At 43.9% G+C, this 15,371-nt stretch overlaps 1 protein-coding gene across 1 annotated transcript in view; it reads left to right on the forward strand.

Moving 5' to 3' along the window:
* The first annotated feature begins 8,644 nt into the window (after positions 1 to 8,644).
* Positions 8,645 to 15,371, forward strand: part of UBE2W (ubiquitin conjugating enzyme E2 W) — a 59,574-nt gene continuing 52,847 nt past the window's right edge. Inside the window, exon 1 of the mRNA XM_084865020.1 lies at positions 8,645 to 8,729. Coding sequence (XP_084721146.1) covers positions 8,715 to 8,729 — 15 coding nt within the window. The 5' untranslated portion in view covers positions 8,645 to 8,714. The remainder of the gene's footprint in view (positions 8,730 to 15,371) is intronic.

Genomic DNA, 15,371 nt, shown 5'->3' on the forward strand with positions numbered 1-15,371 from the left:
AAGGTAGGAGGAGTTGGTGACCTAGCAAATTCAAAAGGTGATCAGTACGGGTTTGTTTTTTTGTTTCTTATATCATTATGAATTTACGGCATAATATGATTGTGTATGTGTGTACATAGATATGCATATATAAATCCATGTATTTCCATGTGGATGTGTTTCAGTTTTTGCAGTCCTTATTTGTTTTGTTGCTCAAACCATCTTGTCTTTGGCCAGAAGAGTCCCTTCAAAGTTGGGCTGTATAATAATTTTAAACTCTTCACTGCTTCTGCCGAAACTGGTTTGGCTCAGTGGTAGAGCGTCGGTCTGCAGACTGTAAGGTCCCAGGTTCGATTCCAGTCAAGGGCATGTACATTGGTTGCAGGCACATCCCCGGTAGGGGGTGTGCAAGAGGCAGCTGGTTGATGTTTCTCTCATAGATGTTTCTAGCTTTCTATCTCTCTCCCTTCCTCTCTGTAAAATATCAATAAAATATTTTTTAAAAATAAATAAAATAAAATAAACTCTTTGCTGCTTTTCATTGCAGTTGACAAAGCCAATAAGCAAAGACACAAGCAACAGGTTGAAATTTAATACTTACTTCAGCGATTCTTTAAGTTTCCACTTAAGTAACCCTAAGTGTGCCCTTGAATATCAAAGATTCTGAAGAATATTCTATTTTAAATAAGTTTCTAAACAGTAAAACTCATGCTCTAGGACCATGTACGGTGTTTATCCTGTGGTTTCATCTACCCTGCCATATCCTTGGATTCTATTTCCCCCAGTTCTATGATAGTATGATTTAAGAAGCTATTAGGAGACTTCCTCAACATCAAACTAAATATATATGATCCTCTCTCTTCAAACTTCTCTCTCTCTGGCGACTCCTTTTTGCATATGAAAATAGCTGAATATCCTTTAGAAAACAAACAAAACAAACAAAATTTCCCCCACCCTCAATCTGGTATTTGTCTCTAGTATAGTCTGATCTCCCTGTTTCTCCTCTCAGCTAAGCCTCTTGATGTCTCTATGGCTTCACTCGGCAGTTGACACCACAATTCAAAAAGTAATCTGATGCAGATCACTGATATACTCCACATTACCAGTTGTTTTTTTTATTTTTATTTTATTTATTTATTTATTTATTTACCAGTTGTTTTTTTAAAAACAAATCCTCTTAGATGAATTTGCATCACTGACAACTTACTCCCTCCTCCACTCCCTTTTGGCTGCAAGGTTGCTCCATTTATAATACCTTATAAATGTTGGTATTCCCCTAGCTTCTGACCTCAGGATCATACTCTTCTTTCTCCCAAAGTCTCTGTTGAAATGATCTCTCTATTGTCATGCAATCATTTTACTAAGTGAACTGGGCTCCTCCTGGGGCTGGCTCCGTTGGTTGGAGCATCCTCCAAACACCAGAGGTGGAAGGTTCAATTCCCAGTCAGGGTTCTTACCCAGGTTTTGGGTTTAATCCCCGTCAGGGTGTATGTAGGAGGCAACTGATAAATGTTTCATTCTCACTTTATCTTTCTCTCCTCCCTCCTTCTTAGAGGAAGAAAAAGAGGAGGAGGAGGAGGAGGAATAATAATAATAATAATAATAATAATAATTCAGGCCATCTAATGTTAAAATCAATCCCAAATGAAAGCTTCTCCCCACCCTCTCCAGCTTCAGGCCTGTGATGCAGAATTACCTGCTGAATATACTCCCTTCAGATGTAGTAGTGGACTATGCTTTTTGTCTCTCTGGCATCTCTCCTCTTGTCTCCCCTGACTGTAGAATAAGCAGTTCTTTCTTTACATGTGATTGGATTGGGGCTGACCCCTGGCCCACCCCTGCTGCAAGCCAGACCCTACCAATCAGAGTATCTCACCTCTTTCATCACTGATTGGTGGAGAGATGGAGTTGATTAAAACTAAGCCAATTAGAGCCCCTCCCAGATCTTTGCAGCTGGAACTATCCTGGGGTTACTGAACTGGGTGTGAGTCGGATGGATGACAGTCTGGGACTAGAGGCCACCCTGGTCTCCACAGAGAGGGACAGAAAGGATCCTGCATATCAGTTGAACCTCTGTCCCCAGGATTTCCTAGCAAATTCATTTGAGATAGATTTTACAACTTCCACTTGAAAAAGGTAGGATGTCCTATATGAAGCTTAAAATCTTCATACATGTCCAAAATAGAATTATATTTTCCACTTTACTATCATTCCTTTTATTTCTATCAACTCTTGTATTTTTTTTTCTTTTTATTATTTTTTATATTTTTATTGATTTCAAAGATGGAGAGGGAGAGATAGAAACATCAATGACCGGCTGCCTCCTGCACACTCACCCTCCCACCCGCACTGGGGATGGAACCCAGGCTAATGCTCTATCCACTGAGCCAAACCACCTAGGGCTTCTTTTTAAAAAATCCTTTATTGTTTAAATTATTACATGTCTCTTTCCTCCATTAACTTCTCCCCATCTGCTCCCATCCCCCAGCACACGCCCTCACCCCCCTACTATCTGTGTCCATTGTATATGCTTGCATGCATGCATGCAAGTCCTTTGGTTGATGTCTTACTCTTCCCCTCCTCTGCCTTCCCTCTGATATTTGTCAGTCTGTTCAATGCTTTTATGACTCTATTTTTGTTCATCAGTTTATTATCATTATATTCCACAAATGAGTGCAATCATGTGATATTTATCTTCCTCCTACTGGCTTATTTTACTTTACATAATGCTCTCCAGATCCATCCATGCTGTTGCAAATGGTGAAAGTTTTTTTTTATAGCAGCATAGTATTTCATTGTGTAGTTGTACCACAGGTTTTTAAACCACTCATCTGCTGATGGGCACTTAGGCTGTTTCCAAATCTTAGCTATTGTAAATTGTGCTGCTATGAATATAGGGGTGCATATATTTTGATTGGTGTTTCTGATTTCTTGGGATATATTCCTAGAAGTGGGATTACTGGGTTCATTGGGAGTTCAATATAAATTATTTTTTACAGAGAGGAAGGGAGAGGGATAGAACGCTAGAAACATTGATGATGAGAGAAACATCGACCAGCTGCCTCCTGCACAACCCCCACTGGGGATGTGCCCACAACCAAGGTACATGCCCTTGACCGGAATTGAACCTGGGACCCCCCCTCCCCAGTCCGCAGACCGACGCTCTATCCACGAACTCCGATTTTAGCGGGAGTTCCATTTTTAAAAAATATATATTTTTATTGATTTCAAAGAGGAAGGAAGAGGGAGAGAGAGATAGAAACATCCATGTTGAGAGAGAATCATGGATCAGCTGCCTCCTGCAAGTTCCTTACCACAGGAATCAAACCTCCAACCCGGGCATGTGCCTTTGACTGGAATCAAACATGGGAGCTTTCAGTTGGAGGCCGATGTTCTATCCACTGAGCCAAACTGGCTAGGGCTATTTTTAATTTTTTGAAGAAACTCCATACTGTTCTCCACAGTGGCTGCACCAGTTTGCATTCCCACCAGCAATGTACAAGGGTTCCTTTTTCTCCACATCCTTGCTAGCACTTGTAGTTTGTTGATTTGCTGAAGATAGCCATTCTGACAACTCCAGTATTTTCAAATCAGAAACCTGGTGCTCAGTTCTTTCCTTGTCCCTACATACTAACAATCCCAATCCTGAATGTCCCCTCCCTAAATATCTCTAGAGTCCTTCATTTCCTTCCTCAATATGCCCTTGACCAAGCCCTCGTCATCTGTCTCTGATTTTTGTTTGACTCTTACAATAGATTCCTTCTCTGGTTTTTGTTTGATCTTCTGTGATAAATCTGTTCAGCCACCAGAGCAGTCATTCCAAAACACAAATCTGGCCTCATCACTTTCCATTTGATAATACCTCAAATTTGCCAAATGGTTTCTAAGATAAAGTCCAACTTCCACATCAGCCAGCAAAGCCTTCCGTGACCAAGTCTTTCCTTCCTCTTGTCTCCCAGCTCCTCCCATCAGTTTCCATTGGACATACCCCGCAGACACCAATTACATGCATCTCCCACTCAGGAACGCCTCTCTCCTACCCCTTTTAACCTCTGCTCAGGCCTTGGCTCTTCCAGGAAGCCGTCTTCAGCTCCTAGGCAAGACCACGTGAGCCTCACTTAGCATCCCATCATAGGCAGCAAGTAGCTTTCCCCTATTCCATCTAAACCTTTCTTTCACCTGTTTTCCTGACCGTAAGCATTGTGACTATGGGAATTGTGTCTTATTCACCTTTATATCTGCAGTGCTTTTTGGTCAAAATTGCCACTTTTTAATTTTATTTTTTTACTTTGTCAAACTGGGTGAAAATCCACCAGTTAGATGTATTTGGGGGCATCAGATATTCTTGGTGAAATGTAAAATCCACCTAGTCTATTAAGTTCAAGTTTAAAATGACTCCATTTGATTATTAGTTACTTGGCATTGGAAGGACAACACTGCATGCATACCAGTCTAGTAATTCAGTCTGCAAGTCACGGAGTTAGTGTTCCCAAAGTAGAAGCCCGGCTCTGCTGTTCATAAGCTGTCTCTCTAAGCCTCTTCCTAACCTGGAAAGGGGAATTGGCTTCCGTGTCTCATAATGCTGTTTCAAACCTTAAATAATACAGGAAATGCAAGCGCCTCTCACAGTGCCTGGGTGGCACATGGAAATATTCAACCCAAGGTAGGTGTTCTCACTGCTGTCATTAATGAGGACAGGCGTGGGAGCGTGCCACGTTCGGGCAAGGACATCGGGTGGGGTAGGGCGAGGCATCATCTCACCCTCGAAAGTTTTCTATGAAGAGTTCAGGTCAGAGAGAGTGCCTGCCCAGACGTGCCTGTGTTCACGGTGATATGAAACCTGGGGATCTTGGCATGGGTATTTCTCCATCATGGCTGTGTACCTCACTTCTTATCTCTAGCCAGCATCTCACCTGCCGACTGGAGAGAGAACAGAGTGCTGTAGGAGAAACACCAGGTCTCTCACCCATGTGCTGCTACATCATCTCATCATCTCATCCAGACTCTACCGCAAACTGCATGCGGGCATTTTTTTTAAAAATATATTTTATTGATTTTTTACAGAGAGGAAGGGAGAGAGATAGAGAGCTAGAAACATCGATGAGAGAGAAACATCGACCAGCTGCCTCTTGCACACCCCCTACTGGGGATGCGCCCACAACCAATGTACATGCCCTTGACCGGAATTGAACCTGGGACCTTTCAGTCCGCAGACCGACGCTCTACCACTGAGCCAAACCGGCTTCGGCTGCATGCGGGCATTTTTACCCCCACTTTACAGAGGACAAAACTAAGTCCAGAGACATCTAAGTGACCAACTCCAGGTCACCGAGCTAAGAAGAAGCTGAGTTAAGATTCAAATCTAGTGCCTTTTGACTTCAAATCTATTGCCTTTCCTAACACATGTTAAGCAAAAATGCTCACAAAAAAAATGGATGGGAAAGTTAGGCAGGATACATCATAGGCTGAGAAAGAAGTGTCTGGCAGGGACAGAAACACTAGGGCAGCTGTCCTAAGCAACATGGCAAAGATGACTATGAGCCTGACGAGCAGGTGAAAGAGCAACAGGAATTGTGATGACACCATCATGGAATTTTTTTTCACAATGGAAATAACTTATGGGGAAAGCTTTGGAGGAGTGCAGGCCGAGGGAGACAGCTGATTGTACCGTTGTCTCATACCATTACGGGGAGAGCCAGTCTGAAGGCCATCTAGGCCTTACTAGTGTTGGCTGTGTTAACACATTGAAATGGCTTTCTCTTTTTTTGAACAGCTTTATTATGGTGTAACTTACATACCATAAACTTCACCCATGACAATAACTCAGTCATTCTGAGTGAATTTGTACAGTTGGGCAATCATCACCACAATCTACTTTTAGAACATTGCTGTTATCCCCAGAAGAAACACTGAAATACTTCCGTAGAGGTTATTAGGAAAGAGCCAGTGCCCTCAACACCTGCCCCTCCACACACAAAGGACCTCCCTTCGGTGGCTTCTGAATTCCCACAGAGCTCCCCCTGATCCGGCCCAGCAGGCAGGGAGCATCCAGATCCCCGCCCCAGCGGGAGCAGCTTCTGTGCTGCACGGTTGGTCCCTGTGCCACATGTGTTAGCTATGCTTGCCATCCCCCCTGGGAAGGGTCAAGGCAAGCGCTCAGCTCTCCTGGCTCCCAATCCAGGGCTTTCCACACTGCACCCTGCTTTTCAGGAGGACTGGAACATAAACCAATGAAAAGAAGTGCTTGCAACTATGTCTCTGTAAAAGGCGGGTTTCGAAGGACAAGAGAGTGAGTGACCTCCACTGCCACCTCTTTAGTAAAGGTGTTCCCATCTTGAGGCTTACACACCTCTGCTAACGGATGGACTTGTGGGGTCAGGTAACTCCCCGAAATACAAAATTCCATAAGCATGCGCGGTACTGACTTTTCCCTCCTATGAAGATCCTTTTTAAAAAAATATATATTTTTATTGATTTTTTGCAGAGAGGAAGGGAGAGGGATAGAGAGAAACATCAATGAAGAGAGAGACACTGATACAGCTGCCTCTTCCCACTGGGGATGTGCCTGCAACCAAGGTACATGACCTTGACCGGAATCGAACCTGGGACCTTTCAGTCCGCAGGCCAATACTCTATCAACTGAGCCAAACCAGTTAGGGCTGAAGATCCTTTTTTAAAAAGAATATATTTTATTGATTTTTTTACAGAAAGGATGAGAGAGGGACAGAGAGCTAGAAATGTCGATGAGAGAGGAACATCGACCAGCTGCCTCCTGCACACCCCCTACTGGGGATGTGCCCGCAACCAATGTACATGCCCTTGACCGGAATCAAACCTGGGACCCTTCAATCCGCAGACCGACGCTCTACCACTGAGCCAAACCGGTTTCCGCTGAAGATCCTTTTTAACATATAAAACACAAGGGACCAGATGCTGACTTCACTGTGAGGCCATGTCAAGTTTCCCATAACCCATTTTCTCGAATTTTGTCACAGCAGGTGGTTGTCTCTGATGATGTCATAATGCTTTGTTTGTGGGGTCATCTGGTGTCACACTTTAGGGAGAATCAGCTTTTAAACAAGGGAACCTTAGATGATAAAATGTGGTCCTCTGGAGCAATTTTCTGAGATGATGGGTTAAAAAAACCCTCCAAAATGAATCTGGAAAAGCTTTTCTCTTTCATTACTCGCAGGTGAGATGTTGACAACACACTGGGCTAACACCTGATATGCTTCTGGATTATTCTTGGTTGCCAAGAGCTTCCAAACATTCCTTAAGGACAAAGTCATTTTGCACCAAAAAGGGAAAACCAGCCCATTTCTGGCAATTAGGGTGGGAGTCTGAGAGAGGAAAAAAAAAAGTATACCAATATAGTAACTTCCTCTCTATATCATAGAATAATTGGTGTATTTTAAAGATCTCTTTCATTTTGAACACATTCTACATTAGGGAATTTCTCAGAGAACATGACTTAAGTGTGGAAATAATCTCCTACATTGCTCTTGTACTTAAATCTTACAGAAATTTCTAAAAAGTCTCCAAGTGAATGAAATGAGAGGTTTTAACCTTTCATTCTGGTTAAGTAAAACCCTTCAACTCAGTATATCACACCCCTTCCGTTTTTAGAGATAGAACACGAGGTGGAGGGCTTTGGTTTCCATTTTCCTCTTATAACCCAATGACATCTTCAGTTTTGGAATCGTTTTTTAAACGTGACTTCTGATACATTTTGGCAGAACTGGTGCATTCCCAGAATACATTTTGTATGCTCAGCTTTCCCCATTCAGATACATGCCTATGTCGAATGACCACATAACTGTCTACCACGAAACAGGTTGAAAGTATGGATGTGACGGAAGATACGTGTATGTTACAACGTGACACTGATACAATGAAACAAAGAAATTCATGTCTAGGGCCAAGTGTCTATCCAAATGTCAGTGCTGTAACAACCGTAACTCTTACTGATACACGTAAAGTTTTAAACTGAGGGGCTGGGATGAAGGTGTTATAATCACACACACAGAGGGGAAAAAATTTAAAGATTTCCCTTCCCCTTCGGGCAAGTTTCGGCTCTCCAAAAACCAACGCTTGCCTCTAAAGCAAAGCGCTGTTCTGCTTTCCATTCTCACACGGCGTTGCACAAGGAAACTCGTGTCTCTCTTCCCAAATTAGGGCTACGAGAAGACTTCCCTGTTCGAAAAGACCAGCACGCAGCCCCGCGGAAAGTTTTTTCCATCCCCAAGGGTGTGACAGTGGGCACCGAGGTGGGGAAAGCCATCCGAAGGGGAAATCTGTACACTCTAGCCCTGTGGTTGGAAAAACAAAACAAACCAGAAAAAAAAACAACAAAAAACCCCACGAGTCCGGACATCATCAGAATCTCGGAGAACGGACAGGAAAAAAAAAAAAAAAAGCAACCGTGTCCAGCTCAGACCCGGAGAAGCTTGTCCCAAGCGATCGGGGCGGCCGGCGGGCTCGCCGCGGACCGGACAGCGGGCTGGGACCGAGGCCCCTGACAGCACCGCTCCCCTCCGCCCCGCCCGCCCCGCCCCGCCCCTCCGCGGGCGCCCGGCACGCCAGCCAATCCCGTCGTGCCGTTCCCTTCCCTCGGAGGCCCCGCCCCCCGCGCCCGGGATGCTGGGCCCCCGCGGCGTGACGCAAGCACGGCGGCCCCGCCCCCTGCGTCTCTGGCCTCGCCGGCCTCGGAGGGGGGGAGGGGGCATGGTTCCATCATGGCGTCAATGCAGGTGAGAGGGGTTTGCAGCATCTGGGCGGGCGAGGGAGCCTCCGGGAGGATGCGAGCGTCTCGCCGGGGGCGGTGTCTGGGACTCGGGGGCGCCGCGCGGGCTCGGGAGCGGGCCTGGCGGCCAGGGCTCCCCAGGCTCCAGGCACCGGGGAGGAGTGAGAGGCGGCGGAAAGAAGGGCGGGGGGGAGGGTGGCGGGGAGGCGGCGGCGGCGGCGGCGGCGGGCTCGGTCGGTCGAAGCGGACACCAGCCGGCCGGAAAGTTGGGGGAGAAAGAAGGCGAAGGGCAGGGGCGGGCGAAGTTTGGCGGGGGCTCGGCGGCTGTCGCCTCGGAGTCGCCTCCCGCTCGCTCGCTCGCACGGTTGGCCGCTGCCGGCCTGCCCCTCGCCCGCCCGCCGCAGGGATGCCTTCGCCCCCGGCCCCGGCCCCGGCCCCCGGCCCCGGGCCCGGCGGAAACAGCTGCTCCGGCCGCCGTCGTCGCCGGGCAGGAGCGGCCCCGAGAGGGGCTGCGTGTGGGGGAGCTGGGAAGGCGTTCCCGGGGAGGGCGGCTGGCGGCCTCTCCGCCCGGGCCTCCCACGCCGGCCTCCGCGGCGGCTCTCCTTTGGCCCCTTACATGTTTATTTGTTTATATATATTTTTTGCCTCTTGTGGACCTTTCTCTGGGAGCCTCCGCTCTCAGCGCACAGCAGCCCGCCTTCTCCCTGTCCCCGAAAGCTGCCCCTCGTCCATCGACATCACTTGGCCGCCGACTATGCCATGTCCCCCGAGAGCCCAGCCAGGACCCCGGAGCCCTCCCGGGACCGCGGGGCGTCGGTTCCCCTCCCCGGCGGCGCCCCGCCCCGGTGGTGGCAGCGGTCGGTCGGGCTGCAGCCCTTTGCCCTTTCTCTTCCCCCCCCCCCGATCGTCAGGGGGGGACCTGAGTTTGGAAGGAGCTGTTGGTTTAACCCGGTGCCCCAGCTACTACCCGGCCGGGCAATGCGTGCTTTGCTGGCTTTCCAACTTCATAGAACCCGAATCCAAGGGGTTTGCATGTGTTTTTCTGGCAAAGATGGCATCCACTGGTGGAGTTTTTGTAGAGATTGTGACTGCACATGTATCTATAGCCCGCACTTCATTTACCAGCGAGGACGACTTGCATCAAAACACGTAGGAAGAGAAGGGAGAACTCCCTCGTGGGAGTGGCCGCCGAGCGCTTTTTTAGATTTTTAACAAGGAAACTCCTGGAGTAGAGAAAGAGACCACTTTTTTTTTTTTTTTTTTTTTTTTTTTTTTTTTTTTTTCCTTAGAAGGATTTTTGTGCTTTTGTTTCTTGAATAATAAGCAAGTCTTCCCTCTCTGGATTTCTCTCCTTTGTAGGCCAGAACAGTGGTTTTCTTCTATCTCTTCTCCTTTTTTTTTTTTTTTTTTCCATCATCTTCCTCTTTTGTGCACATATTTGGGTTCGCGTTGACTTCTGTGCTTTGGTGGTATTCCCTTTGAACCTGTTTTTCTTACAGTTTTGGTTGTGTGTGTGTGTGTTTTACCGTTGCTTCTCCCTTTGGACTGTCCTGCAGAATAGGAAAAAAATAAAGTATAGAACACCCCTAGCTGAAGAGATGTCATGAAATGGTGCAGGGGGAAAGAAGAACAATTTCAGGAAACATTATACTTTACACTAATCTCCCCAGAGATGTGAGAGAAGTTCCGTCATTTGAGGCCCCAAAAGGAACTGGAACACTAGTTGAACCGTAGCGAGGCTATATGACCAATTTAAGATTATTAAGATTAAAAGGGTTTGTTTTAAATGAGAAGTAAGATTAAAATCCACAATATTTGTGATGATTTTTCACAAGGGAAGTATGGGGATGACTAATTTGCAGGTTAGATTTAGGCTTCAAGTGTCTGAAAAGGGCAGGTTTGTTTTTAAGACAAAAATGAGACAGTAAAGAACTTAATATTGATAATTATGAATTTTACATGGCGACTTAAGCAATGGGGGAAAAAGAAACTTGCCAGTGTAATGCTTTTTGTGTTCCAAGTACTACATTTAACTGTCTTATCACCCTTTATTCCTTTGTGTTTTCTGATGAGAGAAATGGGAAACTGATGTTCCCTCATTTAACTAAAATAAAACTAAGTCTTTCCTTTTATTTATATTTTTAAAACATCTCAGATTTTCTGGTAGTATCTTTTTTTAAAATATATTTTATTGATTTTTTACAGAGAGGAAGAGAGAGGGATAGAGAGCTAGAAACATCTATGAGAGAGAAACATTGATGAGAGAGAAACATCGACCAGCTGCCGCAACCAAGGTACATGCCTTTGACCAGAATCTAACCTGGGACCTTTCAGTCCACAGACCGAAGCTCTATCCACTGAGTCAAACCGGTTCTGGCTCTGGTAGTATCTTGATAAATACTTTCATATACATAAATCAAGATTTTTTCAAACACAACACAACTTTCTGTTATTATTTTGTCTTTGGTGAACAATTTTTTACTTGACCATCTTAATAGAAAAGGTTAACTTTTTTCAAAACAAATTACACATAAAACTACAACCAAATTTATTCATTTACTCATTAATAATTTTGTGAGGGCCTACTCATCTTAGGTGAACAAAAAATAGACAAGATTTCTGCCTTTTTGGATATAAAAAGTCTAATTGGGAGAGACAGGAACAAAATATTTAAGTTAATTGCATATAGAAGGTGATCATGTTGTGGAGAAAAAGCATGGAAGGAAGTTAGGAAATGTATATTTGGAGGATTTCCATTAGAATGCTTAGGAAGTATAGAATGCATGAATTCTGTGTCTGACCAAGTCCTTACTTAAAAAGTTTTCAGATTTTTTAAAATATTGATTTTAGAGAGGAAAGAAGAGGGAGAGAGAAGCATCAATGATAAGAGCGAATCACTGATTTACTACCTCCTGTAGGCCCTCCACTGGGGATCAAGCCTGCAACCGGGAATCAAACCATGACCTCCTGGTTCATAGGTCGACGCTTAACCACTAAGCCACGCTGGCCAGGCCAGATTTCTTTATCTTAACCACAGCAGGATATTACTGCTGCTGAAGAGGTTACTTAAACCTTAAGAGGAGCTGTATTTTAGATATTATACAAATTAACATAGAATTTGATTACTCAAATTGATAAAAATTAAATATTCTTTATGATCCATAACTAAGGGTAGACTTTGCATTTCTCCTTGGAGAATATCTATTTTAAAGTTGACGTTTTAACTGCTTTAGTATCACCTTAAATCGTGCCTCCCAACATTTTTTCATGTTGTGGCACATGCAAAAAATTAAAAAAAGATATATTGATTAAGGTATTACATATGTGTCCTCATCCCTCCATTAATCCCGCAAACAACCCCTCCCCCCATGCACTCACCCCCCCTGGTGTCTGTGTCCATTGGTCAGGCTTATATGCAAGCATACAAATCCTTTGGTTGATTTCTCCTCCTTTCCCCTCCCCTCCCCTACCTTCCCTCTGAAGTTTGGCAGTCTGAGCCATGCTTCTCTGTCTCTGGATCTGTCCCTGTCCATCAGTTTATGTTGTTAATTATATTCCACAAATGAGTGAGATCATGTGGTATTTATCTTTCTCTGACTGGCTTATTTCACTTAGCATAATGCTCTCCAGGTCCATCCATGCTGTTGCAAATAGTAAGAACTTTTTTTTTTTTTTTTTTTTTTTTTTTTTTTAACCACAGTGTAGTATTTCATTGTCTAGATGTACCACAGTTTATTATTTATTTAGTTAGTTATTTAACATATTTTATTGATTTCTTTTTTACAGAGAGGAGGAGAGAAGGATAGAGAGCTAGAAACGTCAATGAGAGAGAAACATCGACCAGCTGCCTCTCACACACCCACTACCGGGGATGTGCCCGCAACCAGTGTACATGCCCTTGACCAGAATGGAACCTGGGACCTTTCAGTCCGCAGACCGACGCTCTACCATTGAGCCAAACCAGTTTTGGCTGTACCACAGTTTTTTAATCCACTCATCTGCTGATGGGCACTTAAGCTGTTTACAAATCTTAGCTATTGTAAATTGTTCTGCTATGAACCTAGGGGGTGCATATATCCTTTCTGATTTGTGTTTCTAGTTTCTTCTAGAAACTAGATATATTCCTAGAAGTGGGGTCACTGGTTCAAATGGGAGTTCCATTTTTAGTTTTTTGAGGAAACGCCATACTGTTCTCCACAGCAGAAAGTAATTTTTGAATAGCGCATCAAGATGGGTGAGGTAGTTGGAGGTTGAAAGCTAGGTGTGTGAAACGTTGAGGATGGGGATCAGTATTCTGACATACCTGTAGTGCGGGGGAAGCTCTGCTCTATCATATTGCTAGAGTTGTTCTTTACTCCTCAAGGTTATGGTTTCCTAGTTTTTTCTTTTTGGAGCAGTCACAAATCACTAAGGAGATAATGGCTCAGTTATGTTTTGTTTGTTTTTCTTTCCTTTTTCTTTTAGGGAGCGGGTGTGGGGAAGGGAGAAAGAGAAACAACCATTTGTTCCTCTTATTTATGTATTCATTGGTTGATTCTTGTATGTGCCCTGTCTGCAGATTGAACCCACAACTTTGAAGTATCGGGATGACATTCTAACCAACTGAGCTATTGGGAAATAGCCAGTTTATGTTTTAAGAAACCATTCGTAGAGCCCTAACCTATTTGGCTCAGTGGATAGAGGGTCAGCCTGTGGACTCAAGGGTCCCAGGTTCAATTCCTGTCAAGAGCATGTACCTCGGTTGTGGGAACATTCCCAGTAGGGGGTGTGCAGGAGGCAGCTGATTGATGTTTCTCTCTCATTGATGTTTTTAACTCTCCCTCTCTCTTCCTCTCTGTAAAAAAGCAATAAAAATATTTTTTTTAAAAAAAGAAACTATTCTTAGAGAATGGTGGGCTTGTGATGGTACTTTGAATTGGTAGGAGTTAGATTAAAGATATAGATTTACATTTAATATTGGTAATTCCAGAAATCTTAAAATACTAGCTGAAAGTTATTTGTAGCACATTATTAGACATTACATTTTAGGGATCTTGATTTTTTGCTACAAACTTTCTGTCTCCAAACTACAAAAGCACTATTAAAGAGAATTTTTATGTGATTTTATGTGGGGAGGCTGTTTCTCTGTTTTCCGAGACCCACACGAAAAACGACAGGTTCTTGAGAGGAGGAGCTGGGGATTAAGAAATTAAAGAAAAAAAGAGAGAACAAGACACAGAAAGAGATTCAAGCTGGGACCCGGTGGGGGGCTGCCACTCTGATGGAGAGACAGTCATACCCACCACAGACAACACATCGCACTTATTTATTTCCCAAAGAATAAAGGGAGGTTTCCCTGAAAAGCTTAGAATCAAAGGAGTTATGGGTGTGCCCAGGTCCTATTCATTCCCTCATTCCTGGGTTTAGCATATGTAGACCTGGATAAGTCAAGATCCTATTCATTCCTCATTCCAAGCACAGTACTGATGGACCGTCTCTGACATTTTGGGGAAACTTGTTCCCAGGGCGTGGTACTGCCTACGCCTTGAGTTCAGCTGATGGTAATTGAAGGTCATCCGTGTGCATTCCCAAGGGGCCCTCTACAATTCTAAACGTTCATAAGAGTATAGCAGTATGGGGATATTCTGTATTCAGCTAAACCATAAGATTGTATTTTGTGTGTTGTTTTATTTTTTTTTTTTTGTATTTAATCTCCCCCCCCCATCAGCTCATTTCATTCATAAATATGTATTATAAAGTATTTAACTAACTTAGCCTACTGAATATACACAGAGTGGCCAGATTATTATGATCTCTGAACGCATAATAATCTGGCCACTGTGTGTGTGTGTGTGTGTGTGTGTGTGTGTGTGTGTGTGTATTAGAGGCCCGGTGCATGAATTCGTGCATGGTGCGGGGCTGGCCAGCCTGGCCAGGGGAGGGGACCTGGGCAGTTGGCCATCCTGCCTGCTGGTCGAACTCCTGCTTGACGGGACAATTTGCATATTAGCTTTTTATTATACAGGATATACACTGCATTCAGAGATCATAATAATCTGGCCACTCAGTGTATTTTCTGATCTTAGAATACAACCGTTTCATTCAGACTTCTCTTACATTGGAAGTTTTAAGTATACTTGGTATACTTTTCTAATTTGACCATCCAGATTTATATATTAACTTTAGGTGTGGACTCCCCTTATGTTATGTCTAAGGTCTTAAAAAGGTCATGCATAATAGTTGATTTTTGTCAAATCTAAAAACAATGATATAATTGAGAGACATGATCCATTGAATTACTCTTGTGGATTTTCTATATTTTCTTCCTATCTTACCTAATTGGATTTTAGACTACTTTTTATTTAATCTTAAGACTATTGACTGTTGATTTGTCTAGATGGGAGGAGTTTGCAATTTAGTAACAAAAGATGGACTATAAATGTGTGCTAATTTTCAGGGGTCTTAGAGGTAAATTATTTTGGGTTATTCATAATTTAATTGCTCTTTACTCAAGTAATTGTATGTAGTGATTGAGACAGGTGGAATATGGGCGCTTACCAACATTACTATTGTAGTCATGCTGCCTTGTCAACTAAATTCCATATGACTATTTGTTGATCTCATGAAGGATTACAGGATAATCAAAAGTTAGAAAATTGACTGTCATCTT

The sequence above is a fragment of the Pipistrellus hanaki genome, assembly GCF_964339955.1.
Source record: "Pipistrellus hanaki genome assembly, chromosome: 17".
Lineage (NCBI taxonomy): Eukaryota > Metazoa > Chordata > Mammalia > Chiroptera > Vespertilionidae > Pipistrellus > Pipistrellus hanaki.